At 33.2% G+C, this 19,518-nt stretch overlaps 2 protein-coding genes across 2 annotated transcripts; one reads left to right on the top strand and one right to left on the bottom strand.

The window, feature by feature from the left end:
- Positions 1 to 2,058: 2,058 nt before the first annotated feature.
- LOC132273729 (uncharacterized) lies at positions 2,059 to 4,024 on the top strand. The gene is made up of 3 exons (XM_059774776.1): positions 2,059 to 2,752; positions 3,524 to 3,645; positions 3,756 to 4,024. Exons 1-3 carry the CDS (start codon positions 2,357 to 2,359, stop codon positions 3,904 to 3,906), a joined length of 669 nt encoding a protein of 222 aa, XP_059630759.1. The 5' UTR covers positions 2,059 to 2,356; the 3' UTR covers positions 3,907 to 4,024.
- Positions 4,025 to 4,596: 572 nt separating this feature from the next.
- Positions 4,597 to 13,698, bottom strand: LOC132273728 (UDP-galactose transporter 1-like). Its single transcript, XM_059774775.1, has 5 exons — positions 13,026 to 13,698; positions 9,385 to 9,634; positions 9,075 to 9,282; positions 5,372 to 5,603; positions 4,597 to 5,256 (listed from the first exon to the last, which is right to left on the bottom strand). Exons 1-5 carry the CDS (start codon positions 13,134 to 13,136, stop codon positions 5,035 to 5,037), a joined length of 1,023 nt encoding a protein of 340 aa, XP_059630758.1. The 5' UTR covers positions 13,137 to 13,698; the 3' UTR covers positions 4,597 to 5,034.
- Positions 13,699 to 19,518: the final 5,820 nt, after the last annotated feature.

The raw sequence follows: 19,518 nt of genomic DNA, 5'->3' as shown, positions 1-19,518 counted from the left end.
CCTGTGACTTCCAAATCACAATCAACCTAATCCCTCAAAATTTGGAACTCATCAGTTTCTATGCACTTTCAAGAGTTGGTTTGTGTAATGAAAATGACACTGAAAATGGGATTCTTTTCCCTCCAATTTGTTTTCCAACAGTTTTCTTTTATGTTTCTAATACAAGAAGTGCAGGTTTCTTTAATGCTATTTATGAACATTTTAATGCAGACATAAACAGAAGACTTGATACAATTTAAAATTACTGAATCACGATCTATATATAGTTAAATACTAAACACCAATGGAAACACTTAAACAATATGCTCTGTATAAAAGGTTTAGGGTTTTGATCTAAGTAACAAAAAGCGATAATGAAAGTAAATTTGAGAACAAGAGTCTGAGAATGACATAATTAAATTATAAATAATAAGAATTTGAAAAAAAACACGTGCGAGACAGCGAAAGTACGCTCGCTCTTTAAACATGAAAGCAATACTTCACAAGAATAAGATCTGATCTGGGTGATCAATTTGCAAAATATGTAAGTAAATAATATGCGTGTATATAATATAATTGTATAGCCAAACAACATAATTCATGATAGATCACGAGAAATTATTTAAAAATGTACAAAAGAATCTGATATGATGCAAAAGATGGTACAAAGAATCCGCACTTTCATCATCAGAAGAAGGGGAGAGTAAAAACAGAGTGATGATGATTTGTTTATATATACAATCTGCATTTATCTCCATCGTAAAGCCACAACCAGCCAGTGATTCCCGTGACTTTACCCTGTCACAAAAGATAATAAAATCATGGCTTTGCATCATCAGGCTCCAAGCCCATCACCTCTTCCATAAATTCTCCCTCTCTCTCTCTCTCTCTCTCTCTCACACACACACACACACTAGTACTTTCTCTCTTTCCCAGCTGTTTCTCTGGCCATAATAATTGTAACGGGTTACTGTCTCACGATTCGATCAAAAATTTTAAATTATTAAGTGAGACTAACACTTAATCCATATATTTAATTACCCTCTCATTTAATGTGAGACAAACTTCCCTTTTCAAACTCGCAATGCCTTTGTTACGGCTCGGGTCACCCTGTCTACCCGGACGCTTGGCGTAACAACGAATTTGACTTTGATACGAACGGTAACGGATAAGTATTTTGTGATTCGACCCAAAAACTTAAGTTATTAAGTAAAACTAACACCGAACTTATACATATCCGATCACTCTCGCATCTGAATACAATGTGAGACATGCTTCCCTTGTTATAATAACTCACTCTGGATAGGCCCAAATGACCCCCATTTACTTTGGGTTTTTTTCATCACCAAAAACTTCACCATTTTAAATTTAATTTTATCATATTTTTATGGATTCCAATATCATAAATTTCACTATTTTAAAATTTTTAAATAATTGATTTTACCATTTTTATTATTGAAATTTCACCATTAAATGTGGTATAATTCCATAAAAGATGTCACTACAGATGATTTTGATTGCACTCACTTTTTCTTCATAAGGTTTCTACCGTGCAACTTTACCGCATTGATTTATTTTTAAGTACTACTATAATGCTTGATCGGTTCATCCGTAACGATTTCATTGAACAGAGTCCAATAAAGACTAATTGTCAACAATAAATAAAATATTTACTTTTAAAAAATAAATAAAATACACTACATCACATTTTAAAGTGTCTTAATCAATGTTTGACACATCAGTGACAACAAATTCCGAATGGTAAGTTTATTTTGTTTCCTTTTTTTTTTATCCCACCATAAACTTCACTATTTGTGAATTTTAAGAATTTATACGATGAATTTCATAATTCTTATGGAATTCAATATCATATATAAACTTCACTATTTTTTAAATTCTAAGTGATTTATTTTACTATTTTTACAGACAAGTAAAATTATGTGAAATTTCACTATTGTAGTGATGTGGTAAAATTTCATAAAAGAAAGTTACAGAAGGGTGATTTTGGTCACACGCACTCTCTCATACACGGGTACAGAGTCTCTCTCTCTCTCTCTCTCACACACACACACTAGTTGTTCTCTCTTTCTAGTTTCCACCCAGTACCCACAGCTGTTTCTCTCGCTATAATAACGCCACTACCCCATTGAGCCACAGCCCCCCTCCTCCCTCTCTCTCTCTCTCTCTCTCTCTCTCTCTCCAGATTTTCTTCTTTCACAGTTCATAAAGCTCTCACCCACCCCCTTCCTCTTCTCTCTCTTTCTCTCCCCAGATTTTCTTCTCCACAGTTCGCACAATAACAGCATAGCTACTCTCACTCTCTCTCTCTAGAACACATATTGGGATTGAAGGAGGTTCCAAAAGAGGGGTTTCGAAAATGCCGAGTTCAGAGTCATTTCTGAGACAGCTGAGTGGAAGAGATGGTTGGAAATCAACATCCAAGAGATGGGTTGGTGGAAACAGCAGGTACGGTGGCGGCGGCGGCGGCGGTGGCGGTCTGAAGCAAATGGAAGGGCTTAACATGTACGGATCGAATGAGAATGGTGGGTTGGTGATGAGGAAGAGAGTGATGGTGGTGGTGGATGAATCCTCACATTCCAAGCATGCAATGATTTGGGCTCTCACACATGTCACCAACAAGGGTGATTTGCTCACTCTGCTTCACATCATCCCTCCACACAAGGCCTCTGAGAGGACATCTGACTCCTCTTCCTCTTCCACTCCTTACCTTGCCAACTCTCTTGGATCCCTTTGCAAGGCTTGTAAGCCTGAGGTATGTTAGTCCTGTGCTGTGTGTGTGTGTTTATATTATTTAGCTTTAGGTGTGGAGATCCATAGATCAAATATAGAAATGCTGCAATGGGTATTGGGTATTCTCCATTTTCTCCATTTGTCTATTTTTTCCGTTCTCTATGATTCTGTGTGTGAGAGAGCTCAAATGGGTTCAGTGTGTGTGAGACAGAGAGACAAAGAGATTGTAGAGCTCAAATGGGTGTTCTTCATTTTCTCCATTTGTTTATTTTTCCCTTCTCTATGATAGTGTGTGTGTGTGTGAGCTCAAATGGGTGTTCTTCATTTTCTCCATTTGTTTATTTTTCCATTCTCTATGATAATGTGTGTGTGTGTGTGTGAGAGAGAGAGAGAGAGAGAGAGAGAGAGAATGTAGATCCATTTGATCCTTCTCCCCCTCACCTTTTCAGTGGCCTCTGAGGGATGGAGCTGCTGCTACAGTTCTCTTATTTTTTTGCCTCCTCTTTCCCCTCTTTTTGTTTTTCTTTTCTTTTTTTGGGAGAAAAGGAAGGAACAATTTACATGCGTGGCAGTTTTTGTTTTCATCTTTTTCTTTTCTTTTCCAGAGGGAATAGGGATTTTTCAGATCCTTTTACTTTATTTTCGTCTTGCTATTTTGTGTTTGTGTGTGATAGATGTTATGTCTCTGTGTACGGAGTCAGAGACCAGAGAGGGAGAGTAAATTGTTTGTATTGTTCATATAGTCTTTTCAGTCTTCTGTTTCACTGTATTTACTTGATGTGGTGATATTCAGGTGGAAGTGGAAGCACTAGTAATACAAGGACCAAAGCTAGCCACAGTGATGAGCCAGGTGAAGAAGCTAGAGGTATCTGTACTGGTTTTGGGTCAGAAGAAGCCTTCTCTAATCATCAACTGGTGGGTCCATCTTAAATTCTCTCCCTGTCATGCAATTTCAACCCTTGATTTCAAACTCTGTGATCTTGATGAATTGATTGACCATTTTTGTCCGATACTTTGTGATACAGCCTGTGTGGGACCAGCAGCTCAGAGGAGTTTGTGGAGCAGTGCATCAACAATGTGGAGTGCTTAACAATAGGAGTGAGGAAGCAGAGCCAAGGCATTGGTGGTTACCTTATCAGCACCAGATGGCAGAAGAACTTTTGGCTCTTGGCCTAGTTCATGAGAAAATAAATTATAGTGTGTAGAAAGTCTAATACTAGTGTGTGTATTTTCACTATCTTTAACTACTAACTAGATCTATTGTTAGCAATGTAATGAAAAGCATTCCCCTCTCTCTCTCTCTCTCTCTCTCTCTCTCCCTCTCTCTCTCTCTCTCTCAACCTTCATTTGTCTGTGACAAGTTGAATTGACTATTGTTATAACTTATATTATAGGTTCTTCCTTAAACATCATGAAAATCAATTTGAGAATAAAGTCATCGCGTGATCAGTGGACCAATGCTTGAATAGAGTAGTAGTCTCCTTATCCATAAGATTCAAGTCATTTCCTGAAAGAAACAAGTAAGCAACTCACAAATTGTGTTTAAATTCATCATTTTAAGAAGTATTGATACTTTTACGTTTGGTTTGGTAGCACCGAATTGGCGCCTTGAATATGAAATTAGAACATTTTTATTATCTCTTGTGCCATTTCATCCCATGTCATTTAGAACACTCATGCAACAATTCCCCATCACTCTGGCTTCATTGGGATACTAGGATAGGAAGTAATTAACTCTTAAATGCAGTAGAAACAAACTCCCCATCACTCTGGCTTCATTGGGATACTAGGATAGGAAATAATTAATCCTTAAATGCAGTAGAAAGAAACTCCCCATCACTCTGGCTTCACTAGGATACTAGGATAGGAAGTAATTAACCCTTAAATGCAGTAGAAAGAAAAAAACAATTAATGTTTTACTACCATTACATAAGTAGGAAAGGGAAAATAATATTTCAACCTTTATAAAAAAATAAGGATAAAATGGGTAATAATTATATCTTATCCTTTCCATCCATCCCCTCCATAGATACTCCTCATTTATAGACCTACCTTTCTCCCCTTTTACTTTCTCTTCCTTCCAACCACCTCTATTCAAACTTTCAAAGGCTGATGTGAGGCTGGAAACATATCAACCCCATTGAAGAAGATCAATAAGAACCTGATAGCTTTTGAGTGGAGAGAAAATGAATGGACATTTTTATATTTCTTTTAAAGTCCATAAAATGCAAGTTCACACAACAAGTGTAACTGTTACCTATTACCATTTCCCAACCGCCAAGCACCTCATGCATAACTACTTAATCAAACCTTATTATCTAACTTCTCGCTTACAAGAGGAATCAATTCCTTCAGGTTCCGGGGAGTCCGGGGCGTACGAGGAGTTCCCGGGGGCTGTTGGGATAGCAGATGCCTCACGTACCCATAGAATGTACATCCCACGAGTGTCACAGTACATCCAATGGCATTCATAGCTGATATTGGATTTCTGAATATAAGCCATGAACATGTAACAGCAACTGCAACCTGCGTACAGGAATCATAAGAAGAGTTTCGAAGTAAGATGGTGATGATAATAATGATCATGAAGAAAATAGCATACTTGGGTTTCGACAAATTATACTGCCTAAATTGATCTCACCTTAAGATTACCAGCAACGTTAAATGTGACTGCAGTCGTGGAGTGAATCACGTAAAAGATAGAGAAGTTGAGGCAGAAAGCCAACACCCCAGAGCCGAAAATAATAGTGAGGGGAGAGACGAGGGATTGCTGTGAATGAAACCACAGCAAAACCCCAGATCCTTCAAGCAGCAGTGCAGGGCCGGCCAAGATCATAGTTGCAAAAGGTGCCATGTAGTACACCGTGTTTATGCTAAAAGAGTACATAAAAGAAAATCACAAGATCAAGACTAATCGTATAGCAATGGATTGGTACAGAAAAAAAGAGACACTTCAGGGGCACTAAAACTAATTGAAAAAAAAAAGGTAGAATAAAATTGATACTCATTTAGCTCCATATTGAGCTGAATAAGCAAAAACTAATCAAGCATCAGCAAAGAATGACCCATAATTATCTTCAATAAACTGAATATGTGCATAAATTGCCGAGCTTGAGGAGCACACAAATTCCCATATGTTTGCCATTGTTGTTAAGAAAGTTACAGAAAAGAAAGAGACAACTGGAATCATCTAATAGGCTGAGACAGAATAAGCTGTTACTATAATACAAGTTATTTTTATAATCCCGCAGTAACTGTTCAAGAAGCATCAGATCCAGTGCACCATCAAAACATTTGATATCTACTCATAAGTACATGCATTACCACAGGTGTAGTCATGTATGAAAGTTCCCAAGTTATCTGGGATTATATCAGGCTCTTACAAGTTCCCAAGTTACCTCCCTAATCTTACAACTTCTCAGCAATCAAATGAAGCATTACGTCCAGAGATTCTAAAACATGCACAAATATGTAGTAGATAAATGCATCATCACAGGTACAATCAGAAAAAAAGTTTATTCAGAGCGCTACCAAATGGAAAATGAAGGTAACTCTTTGACATAGGAATGTTTCCACTGGTTTTATTCTTATAATTTTCACTACGACCCTTTACGCCAGATTTCTTTTTTAGCATTCTTGCCACAAATAGAAACTTTCCATCATTATATTATCCCATATAACAGTGCAAGTTGCTGGTAAACCTTTGCCTATTATGAAGAATAACGTTATTGTCAAAGCAATTTGGTTGCTTTCACAACTTTTTAAACGTATAGGTCCACCAAGTCATTAGGCATTGCTGTGAAAGCAACCAAACAGCTTTCACAATAAAATTGCTCTCTCATAAATTCTATGTAGTTTCTCAATTAATACCAATTGCATGCATGTTAATATAGAATATGTTATGCACATGTAAATAATTTTTATGCACCAAAACACTAACACACATCAAACTAATATTTTATGGTTTGGAACAACTGCCATTTACACTCTCTTCCTCTCTTCTCCCCCAACTCAATTCTATCCTTTCCCTCAAATCTTCAAAACACTGTTGGGTTTGAAAGAAAAAACTCAGTCCAGATCTAAGATATTTCATTTTACTTGCTTGGTTTTATTTTTTTTTAATTTTTTATCAGTGGCCCTATATCCAGGAAAACCTATGTACACAACTTCTGGTACATCCATTCAGAAAATCCGGTACCTTGCACTGAGAATGCAATCCACAATATTTACTGGATTGACAACTTTTCCCAAATGTTTTGAAAATTTTCCTAAATACTTAATTTCAATGGAACTAATAGAGAGAGAGAGAGAGAGAGAGAGAGAGATCCAACCAGGGAGAATGAGTGAAAAAATTGACGGCTTACATCATGCAGCTGCCCCTGGTGAATTTTTTTTTGCTTATTTATATAATTTTTTGTGGACATTTACAAAATGCCCCCTGATTTACAAAATTATAGATCTAATCCCCACCTTTTACTTTGCCTAAACCCAAAAATATCAAACTCATTCTCTCTCTCTCTCTCTCTATATATATATCCACCCCACTCTCTCTCTCTCTCCATATATATGCGTATATATATATATATATATCTATATACACACACATATATATACCTATCAACACTGATTTATATACATATACATTATTTCTGTAAATATATTTGAACCCCTGCCATTGGGTTTCATACACACAAACATATATATTATTGTAAGCATAACATCAAATTTTATTCTAGTGTTTCTGTGATTTAGGGATTTTATCCAACTCTTCTTAATTTTTATACATGTTTTATATATTATTTTCTATCAGTGACATGTTAAATTGTAAATATGCTTCATTTGTTTGTAACATAAATATAAAACTTTCGTGAGTGAATTGTTGAGCATTATTGACGAGGCACAAGGTAAATTGATAATTATGTTAAGAAATTGGCAATCACAAGTTGGAGAGAAAACTGAAATATGATTAATGTCTGCGTAAATCTGCTATGAGCACATTTACATAAACTTGTAAAGAAATTCCAAAAACATAATGAATCCTAAAAAATACTCTATTTGGCACAATCACTAATAATTAAAAATAAATAAATGAATAAGAATAAGAACCTAATCACTAAAATAAGATAACTACCAAAGAACACAAGTGATCTAATCCCTGAAACAGCCTAATTCACCTGCTAAATTTTCACGACTACAGAGAACACAAGTGATCTGCACCCATACCTTTACTACCAACCCCAGCTTTCTAGTCACATGAGTTGAACTTATAAATTACTAGTTTGGAAGACCAATGGACTCAAAATATCATGCTCTAATTTGTAAAATCTAGTGATTTGAATTTTGTAATAAAATTTATAAAAAGCAACTGATAACAGCAGAAATAAACAGCCAAAAGGCACCTTCATCATGCAAAAAGCAATCCTAGTTTAACAAGGTAGGTTCAACATCTCTGCCTCATTAAGTGTACTATCAATAAAAAATAAGGGTAAAACATTTAAAGGACAATTCTAAGCCTCTACAAAAGCAAATAACCTCAGAAACAGTCTATATTTTTCTTTTCCAGTAAATCAGTCTACATTTTTCAGAAAGAACTGGAGGAAACAGAGCAGCTCACTTAATTAAAAGCTTTTCCAAACTCCAGAGCTTTCAACTTCAAGTTGAGCATCCTAGTAGATATTATCAAATATAATCTCAATGAAAACCCAACACATCAAGCTTAGTGTCCTGATAAAAGAGCAGAAGTAAACATCCAAAAGGCACCTCAATTATGTAAAAAGTAATTTCCTTTAACAGGATAGCTGCAATATCTCTGACACAAAGAGAACCAAAAATTTCAATGTCACTAATAACGGTAGAACACTCAAGGACAATTCTAACTTTCTAAGCCTCTTGAAAAATAGCAAACCAGAAACCATATACATTTTTCAAGAGAGAACTGGAGGAAAGTCAAAACCTTATAGACTCGATGGCTTTTAGTTAACAAATCCAATCTCTAGATTGACAAGTAAGATTGATATAAGATAAATACAAATATGGAAATAAAGTTTAGCAGTCTATAATGAACTGTAAAACTGGATAAAACATATATGTAGCTCAACCTGAGTTTCATTAGGTCACTGTTATATAAATGGATCAGACACGCAAACTTGCAACATACTATTTCCCTAACCAGTAAACTTCCAATGCTTGACAACAATTGGCCTATGGCAGATCTGAATCGAACTTTATCAAAGCAAAAGGAAAATACCAATTTGAGAAATTTCTTTCCTTTCTTGTGCTATATTTTATAATATTATATTAATTTTGTATTTTATATTTTTGTTAAGAGAAGAGGAAGGCAATACCTATCAAACTTATAGCCATGCAGCAGAGACTCTGCAAGGATAGTCTTTGTAGAAGTCGCCAGACAACCAAATAAGGCAGCACAAAATCCGAACATGTTAAAACTAAGCTCTGTAATGGAAGTGAGAAGAATTCCTCCAACAATGGGTACAAGGGAAGCCCAAATTTTCCAGTCAAAATATTTTCTCCAAACTAGCCACTGCAAGAAAACTGTTTAAAAATGCATCAAAATCAACTGACAAAATAAGGTAATGTGTATATAGAACAGAAAAAGAAGAAATCATATACCACTAACCATAACCATAACCTAACCTGTTGTTGCAGGGGTAAACGACTTTATGGTTTGCATAAAAGAAACTGGAATGTAACGTAAGCTCACGTTCCCCAAGACAATGTTGACACAGAACACAAATGACATGGGAAATATCCTTCTCCAGCGATCTTCAGGATCAACCACAATAAGTGGCTTAAGCTTCAGGACCTTAATCACCAGATATGCACCAATGGCCGAACATATGAAGTGAATGCATGATACTGATAAAGGAAACTTAAAGTCCAGTTTCTGTAAAAAAAAATTGTTCCAGACAACCATAAGCCATGATGATAATAATTCACCGAAGATTAATTTATCACTACTTTCAAACAAAGATAGTAAATCAAGAGACAAATGATGAAAGTAAATATAGAAATATATGATGGACTGATAAACCAAAAGCTGGAATATAAATATATGGTGTAAAGCAGATCTACAATATTATGGACAAGAAGCGTACTAATTCCATCACAAGCACCATCCCTACCATTCAAGGCACCAAGACTAACTATTACCAGTAATTTACGTGCATATAAAGTTAAATTGAAGAATATTTAAATTGCATCTTACATGGCTAGCAGTTGCTAAAAATAGGATTCTTTACCACTGATAAACTATTCTATAATCACTTATCAAAAACCAAAAGATAAACTATTCTAGAATAAATTTTGTGGTTAGATAACAGAGACATGATATTTATGACCAAAACAATTTGTTTAACACTATGGTATCCACAACGATCCACGGTATACTTCAATCCGCATCTCTTGGAGGTAGCACTTACAAAACATAAGGACCACAAACTGCATACAAGGGTTTGAAACAAATTGACAGTATTCAATTACAGAAATTCAACTTTAGTTAGCCTTGCTTAAGAAAGCCCAAAATTGATGAAAAGAGATAAAGTCCAATACCACATATGAAATTCATTCGGATCATATATATATAAATAAATACAAATTTATATATATATATATATATATATATATATATATATATATATATATATTGTTGAAGGATTTATATATTTAAGTTACACCCTTTCTAATAGCTTAAGCTTTTGGAGTAGATGGTAGTTAACATGGTATCAGAGCCAAAGGTCTAGAGTTCAAACCTCACCGTCACCCTAATTAAAAAATTGAAAACACGTGTTGGACCAAAAGAAGGCCACACGTGAGGGGGCGTGTTGAAGGATTTATATATTTAAGTTACACCCTCTCTAATAGCTTAAGCTTTTGGAGTAGATGGTAGCTAATATATATATATATATATATATATAGAGAGAGAGAGAGCATGTAACTCAATAATGAAAAATATATTACAATGAATTTCAGATTATTTTAAATTTTAATTACATGGTACTAATCGATCCCCCAAGTGAGTTTCTGGGTCCACCCCTATAGTGGCATATATGATAATAGCCAGTTATGTTTCAGGTCTCATTGCTCTCTACGTCTTAGGCTTCTTCCTTTCTTTGCTTAGGCAGGCAACGACAGCTTACAGGCCCAAAGGATTAGGGAAAAACAAAAAAACAAAAACATTAGTTACAAATATTCTAAATATTTACTTTTTATGCATTTAAGATTTATGATTAATTCATGCCCTAATTGCTTGATAGAGCATATAGTTTTTAAATTATCAAATGATTGTGAAAGGAATTAGAAAGTATGAATTATTATCTTAAAATCTCCAGTGCTTATTATTATTATTTTTTTTAAATCCTTAAAGCTCCAATGGCTCAAGTGATCTCCTAATGATATGGAATGGTATCCTCTTTTACTAACCTCCAGTTGTTGTACAACCCTCGCATATCCAGTAAAAAAAAATTAATTACCTTCAAATTAAAAGAGAGAAACTTTTCTAGAGAAGGTGAATGTAAAACGTCCCAAACATCAATGCAATATGCCCAGTGTGATTATTGGAACTCAATCCCACGCTATCCTAAACTGTAAACCAGGGCCAGTAAAGCAACCATGGCAATTCCGGTGGGGCTTCCCACCAATGATTTCAAGGTGAAAAGGAACAAGCTATAAGGATAAAAACTAAAAAGTACCGGTAATCACTCTTTATACTAGGCATTTCGGTCACTCAAATGGAAAATAACAGTACGGAACAAACAGGTGCTCATTTTAGATAAACTACTAGACATGCATTCAATCACTATTGTCACAATCAAACCATTTTCTAGTTTAAATTACATGCTTTTGTTCAAATATTACATGTTAGATTCACCAATTTATTGTGGAACTAGAATGATCAAAGTCTGGACCACAAAAGGTGTTGAAATTGAATAAAGACCAAGGCTCGATAACCAATCAAATCTTACTAACTGTCCCATCTAAACTGCATCAAATATGGACCTCCATGCCATCTTAGCAGCTAACATCCTCCTTTGTCCAATCTATAAAGAAAAAGAAAAGGCTGGAATGACTATTAATAATTAAACTAGCAGCAATTGGATCTGGTACAATATCACAAGTTACAAGCAACTGATATGGCCCAGGATAAAACAACATCTTACATGGACTCAGATACATGTATCGTGTGTGGATGATCAAGACACGAGTCAGACCTTCCGCATTCCACATATTAGGATCCAGAGACTTGGCTTGGAATGTGTCCAAAAAGTTGGGCTTGGGAATGCATGTATATCATAAAATTGTTATGTGTGTACCAAAAATACATAACGATACATAATATTGTAGTGCATGATGCTTCTTTCTCTTTATAAAAAAAAATATATATACATATAGTCAATTATAATATAAATTAAAAAATATGTGACAAATGGGGAATTTTTCATCTATCTTAGAAATAGGAAAACCTTTTTTGTTATCAAATTTAAAAGTTTCTTCTTCTTTGATTATCTTGTCGAGGATCTGGCTGTGCGATTTGGTTATGTTGTCACACGCACTCCATTCCAATGTCCATGTCATGTTATGTTGACATGGGTAACACAGAACATCATCAATAGCTTTTCTGTGATTCTTGCTCACCAAACAAGATGAGCTACACATTAATGTGGCTAAGGTTCTGAATGAGAACATATTACTGAAAATTGGAAAATGAACACAAAAATCATGGGACAAATAATCATACTATATAATATTATCTATACCTATGTACATGTGTACAGGGGGGAGACAGAGAGGCTCATTGGCAGCTCTTTTGTTTATAAGATTCCCAAACATCCAAACTCAATGTATCACTGGGTGAGCATTACCTAAAAATTAAAAACATGGCATACAATAATTTATTAAATTTAACCACTGCCGACAGCTACATGTATACTACCATACTCTGAATCAAAGAATAAGTTCTCATTTTCTTTAAACAGTTCCCAACAAAGTCACCACATGCATACTATCAAGAATCAATTGAAACAACCAAAAAAATAATATAAAAAAATCTGAAAAAACAAAATACCCACATTAAAAAGTTGAGATAAAATTAGGCAATTGTTTAAAAAGATCAACGGTAACTAAACATGTAATTAATATGAAGAAATCAAAATATAACTAGACAATTTTAACATATTAAGCAAAACAAAAAAAACCCATCTCACATTATATACATGCACATAAATATGTGTTTATATAGAAAGATATGGTGCTGATAATAATCCAATAAGAAAACCGACCTGAAAGATCCATTTGTTCATGATGATAACAGTGACATTAAAACCCCACCATTGAAGAATGGCTAGAATGGATCGAACAACGCTCCACTGACACAAACGACTCTCCTCCATCTCTCTCCTCCACAGACCCACCTCCCAATTTCGAAAAAAAACAACACCCAGATTAATCAAACAACCCCAAACCGAAGATCCACAAGACACACTTCAGTTCCAGGCAGATAAAGGTTATAGAATCGAAGCAGCAGCTGTGGGTGACTAGAGAGAGAATGTAGGGAGAGAGAGAGAGGGAAAAAATGAGCAGTGAATTGATCAGAGAAACCCTAATAAGGAGAAGGAAATGTGGGGGGACATTGTACCGGTGGAGGTGGCTCTTCTCCCATGTGATCTTGGTGTTTATCGTTGTTTAACACTCTCTCTCTCTCTCTCTAAACGTCTTTAGCCATCTCACTCCTCACGCCATAGACCCTTTTATTTGTTCAAGTTCCACTCTCTCTCTATGCAAGCTTTCTCTCTCTATATATATCTATCTGCTCTCTCACTTCTCTTCCAATTTTTTGTGGGTCGCACACGAAAATCAACAGGTAGCTCCGAGGTTAAGGGGTCAAACTGGTCAGAAAATCACAGCCTTTCGATGCATATGATCTTGATTCTGATTATTTTGATACTATTAGGATCAATGGTTTTGCTCTTCAAAAAATAAAAAAATCAAATAGTTTGTGCATAATATATACATATATATATATATATTTCCCCTAGTTGAGCACTTAAATTGGTAGGTTGCTTCTAAGCCCAGTAAAATGCCCCAAAGTACAGCCTCACCTCTGTCCAAATCCAATCTATATTGTTTTTATTAGTACATTTAACAATGCACGGAGTATTAGTATTTGAGACTAATCTGATCAATTTCAACCTAATTTGATCCATTTGAATTTAGCTCTAACATTTTAAAATTAAAAAAAGTAAGTTTGAATTGATGTTTTCGAGATTAGGTTGAAATGTGGTTTGAATTTAGGATTTTTCACCTCGGTTATGTTTGGATGGTTGATCCACTTATTGCATCCAACTCATTTTATTTGCATGCTTTAGGTTGGCATAAATTGAAAGTTGAAGTGACAATTTAGGTTTAAAGGCTGTATATGTGACCTTTGTGTTTAGTTTATGTTTATGGGTTGTATCTTGTCATGTTGAAATAAGAATATATATATATATATTCTTAATCGGTCCTCGGATACACGTACCTCCATCTAGACTTGAACTTTTGACCTCGATTAAATATCGTTTAATTATTGGTCCGTTGATTTAGGTATAATAAGATACAATCTATTTAACATATAGATTAAGTTGAATAGCATAATTTATAAATCATAAGATCCAAATACAATAAAGATTTATTTCTCCTTCAAAATTTACGAAGAAACCTCAATTCTAGCTTACCTTTACCTTATTTTTACCTTGTTAATTTCGTTTTTTATTCATCGACTTCTATCACTGATTTAATCAACACAAACTTGTTAATTTCGTGATTTATTCATCAAGTTCTATCACTGATTTTACGTGGAAAATTATTCATACAAACATGAGCTTTGTCCATTGTAACATGAGTTTGATTTATGGAACATCTAAATCATCAAACAACAGTCAAATTAGTGCTCTAAATATGAATAATTTTTCGTTTATAAAGATTTAACCTACATTTTATCTATTATTACAAGTATGAAATCTTCTTTCTACTCTTGGTAGAAAAAAATAAATAAATTTAAAATGAAATTTTATTTCCACTCCACTTAATTTTCTTTGATGATCAAGGGACAATTAATTACAACTTAATTTAATATAGATCAGTAATGAGGGGAACAGGAGGACAGCCAGGACAAGTGACCACTCCTACCACCCACCGACTGACAGAGTTCTGTGTTCGTAGTGGGGTCTGTTTGAATAGGGTGAGACTCATTCCATGCTCAACTGTCAATGGTGGTGTTAATTATTCTTAAATTTTGTTTTCAAAACCTATGTATTGGTGTCATATAATCCGATACGCGATGTATTGGTCAATATGCGACTTTTTTTTAAGTGCAATACGTAACTCGTATCGATCAATTTATATTAATTTTGTCCAAATTCGTTATATCGCGACCACGACCAATACCGTGACCGTGATTGATACTGCGAACTAAAGTTTGAATAAATTATAACGTTTGACCTTTATTACTTTAACATTCCTTAAAAGTGTGAAATGTCTTTAATACTCTTATCTAATTTAAAAATAAATGTCAAACCAAAAGACTATATTATCTTCTTTTTTTTTTTTTTTTTTTCCATCTTGTGAACATTATATTACCTTACCTTTAAAAAAAATATAAAAAAATTGTTTTAGTAAAAATTAATAATAGAAAATTGATACTTTGTATTTCAACGGCAAGCATTTCATGGTATTTTTGTAATTTTATGTCAAAATATAAGGTTATTGAGGTATTTTAACATAAGAGAAGGGCAACTTAGACATTTTTTGAATTTTTATTAACTACATACAATGTCGTTGAGCATACGCACCAAATCTTAGGGGATGTCAAAGTAATAAATGTCAAACGTTCTATCTATGCGTAATTTGTCTAAATTTCGGGAGAGGTTAGTGTAATTTACCCATATATACACACGGATGGAACCAAAATGCAATGTAATAGATGATAGACAAAATTTGGAGGTTGTTACATGTTATGTTATAATTAGGTTTATTGAAAGCAAATGTTTTCTTCTAGGTAAATTATGGTGACACCTCTTAAGGTTTACCTTATTCACATCTGTATACAAATTAGCTTCTTTTTTTTTTCTTTTTTCTTTTTTTTTTAATGATGACATTCCCTATTAGCTTTTGCACATAAAAATGCTATGAAATATCTAAATTACCATCATCTTTTTAAAGTTTTTTAATAAAAGAATAATAGATAAATTAAAAGGCCATTGCCCCTAATATTTAGGGGGAAAGGAATGGTGTTATTTAATTCTAGGGTGATGATATAATTGATGCATACATGCTTGCCGGCTAATTCATATTATGAAAAAAAATATTCAAAGTAAAATCATGGAATCTGCAATAAATAAATAAAAGATTTTGGCACTAGCTAAGATATAATTAATATATGCAAGCATGATTGTTATAATATTTATGTTAATATTAGTTAAATAATGCTTAAGGCAAATAATACTATTTTAACAAGTTTAAGTATTGTAGATATTGTGTATATATCCTTGAATAAGCATCATGTCAATAAATTTTTAAAAAATTAATAAACAACAATTGCATAATCATTAGTACTTAAACTGCCATTATCTAATTATTTCTAATTAATATGTCTTTTGCTATATATTAAGTTCTTTCTCATTTCCAATCATGTCATCCTGTTTATCATGCTACCAATTAGAATAATAAATCATATTATTTAACAATAAAATGCTAATGAGGTTGGAATCCAATAAAATGTTGATAATAAATAGAAAATTAATAGTAAGAAATTTAATGCTTCGGTAATTGTGTTTTTAATTATTACAGTACTTTTTAAGAAATGAAAGAAACTAAGTTCAATCTTTTTAATTATGTCAAATTACTAAGTCTGTGCTTCTCTCTCAAAATTACATTATGGGGAGATGGAGATTAAAGTCAATGGGTTTAATTTCATCTTTACAGATTTTTATCCTTATATATATATATAATTTCACTGATAAAGAACAAAGCAAAGAGTAGTGAGGGTTAATTTGTTCCAATAAAAAAAGTTATAAACAAGGGCGAATCCAGGAATTGTTAATGGGGGGCTAATATTAAACAAGGGGGAATTGGAGATCGAAAGATTAAAGAATTGAAAAATTTTAAAGGAAAGAGGGTTAGACTTTAAAGGAAGAGAAGGAATAAGTTCTTTGATTTGTGCAAGATTAAGAATTTAGGAGTTCTCTGTGCTTTGACTTAGTGATTGTTTAGGGCTTATTTGGCTTGATTGGGCCTTTGTTTTAAAATTATGGCTTAGATATTGAGCTTGTTTGGATGGGTTAAAATTGAGGGGCTAATGCTATTATTAATTTTTTCTTTTTTAAAACATTGGGCTAAATATACTTATACTAATTTTTTTTTTTTTTTAACAAGTCAAAGGACAATAAATTTTATTTACAAAATTCCTAATAAATTTTATGATAATCTTAAAAATACCCCACTCAATATCTCTATTATATATTATTGTTGTTCAAGGTCGTGGCCTCGTACAATTCTCTAGGTCCTCGATCCGACATGACACAAATAATGGTCATGTATTGTGAATTGTGATGCACTATTATCATTCCCATGCAATGTATTTTTAGGTAACAATACTAAAAGTTAGCTGGGAATGAGTACAAGCAGAGTAAGAAGAAGCTGCAAATGTGAATCAGTGTAATAATTTAACAAGTTGATGACTCTCTGTGCAAAGTGAAGTGAAGGCACATGGAGGAAATATGGAGGCATTGGAAAAGAATGTGCAACTTTTTCTTGTAAATTTAGAGGAAGAAAAACTTTGGTCCACTTAAACATTTGCTTTAACATTAAGATTATAATCACCCCATGTAAGAATCTAATTAAATAAAATGAAAGAATTGACCAATGCACAAAAAAAAATGTTCAAGGTTGTTTCAAACAACTATCTTTTATATATATACATTCAACTTACCTTCCCCAGAACAAAAACTATCTTTTATATATATTATTTTCTGAAATGTTGGACAAATTTTAACAATTCATATTATTAGTAAGTAAGTGGCCAAAATTCTGTTCTTATAAAGAAATAAGAGATTACATTATATTGATTTTATAATAAAGTAAGGCAATCAAGAGTATTGTCGTATATTTGTATGGTGTCACGTCTCACATTTGACAAATACAAGATGGGTTCTAGTCTTATAAGGTAGAGAAGAAACACTTCCTCTTAATGAGATTACGAAAAATGACTTATCTTTTTTGTCGAATGACAAGTGTCTGGTTATGGAGAAAATCTTAATTACGCCGGTTGTGTTAATAATGTGGTATCACTAACTGATTAGATATTAACACGTAGTGATAAGATTCACTAAAATAAAACATTAGGTTGATGACACGAAATATTAAAGATGCAGAGAAATTTTTTCTCGATCATGACAATGAGCTCTTATTTATTTAATTTTTCTTCATTTTCCCCCTTCTCACAATTCTCTTATGTCGATTTTCTTTAAGGTTTAGTGGTTGTGCAACCAAAATAACTTCTTCTGCATCCATTAATATAGGTGTCTCTTTTGTTGTTAAAAGGAGACCTACATAAGCAAATATTTGACTAGGAATTTGGCAATTCATATTTCCTAGTGGATGATAAATGTATTACATTCCATGGAATTCCAAAGTTGATTTTTGATTCAAATAAGCAAATTTGTCATTTCTTATATCACTTTATGACTCACTTTTCAGATAGCAAGAGTGTTTTGGAACCTAACTAGTTCAGCAAATATAGATCTATGGTCCACATTCTCGTAATATGTAATGGCCCACATCCTCGTAATATGGAATCACTAATCATAGATTCAAAGCTACGTGTGTATATCACATACGCACACACATAGCTTTGAATATGTATGTGGTTAGTGGATTACGAGAACGTGGACCATAAAAATAAAAAATAAATCAATTTCGTAATCCATTGAATTGTCAACCCCTATTCATAATCCTACAAATATCTAGCTTTAAACAAATAAAGAATAGAAAATAAGTTAATAATATATAGATGCTTCACAGTGCAAAGCAAAACATAAAGACAATGGTGTTTATGTTGAGGTAAAACATTATTATTAAATGACACAAGCTTCAAATTGGGCTAGACCCAAATACTTTCGCAAAATGATACAAAAGTCTTATGCTTCGTTTGGTTGGGGATAGAAAAAATGAATAATATTTTTGTTGAAAGGGAAAGAGAATTTTATATTATTTTTACTAATAAACCCTCATTATATAGATATTACACGTCCATTACAAATTATGCAACAACAAGGTTAAAAATAAAAATTAAAAGCTTATTGTTTATTATCCTATTTTCTCTCTCCTCTTCCCTCCAATTTTGGCCGAATAGAAAAATTATAAAGGGAGGAGGGATGAAGCAAACCTCATTGCCTCCTCCCTCTTCTACCTTCCCTTCAACCACGAAGCATAAGACTTTTAAAAATTAAAATATTTTTTAATTTATTTTTATTTTTATTTATTTGTTGTTTGGCTATCCAAAATTTAAGTAAAATATTTTAATAAAACCTAATAAAAATAGCCAAGGAAAACTTTTTTAAGACTTTTGTCAAATACCGAAAAATAAAAATAAAAATAAAAAAATATATTTGACCTGAAAATGTTTTATATAAATTTTTTTTCATATTCACTTAATTTTACTCCTTAATGATTCCCAAGATATTGATGGGTTAACAACAAAATCAGATAATAACAGTTGACTGCTTAACAATTGAT

Source organism: Cornus florida, unplaced genomic scaffold (genome assembly GCF_030987335.1).
Source record: "Cornus florida cultivar Cherokee Brave unplaced genomic scaffold, ASM3098733v1 CherokeeBrave_3.0.0_Hap2_Chr09, whole genome shotgun sequence".
Classification (NCBI taxonomy): Eukaryota; Viridiplantae; Streptophyta; class Magnoliopsida; order Cornales; family Cornaceae; genus Cornus; species Cornus florida.
The sequence above is the reverse complement of the archived record's forward strand: the minus strand, read 5'-3'. Positions and strand labels throughout refer to the sequence as shown.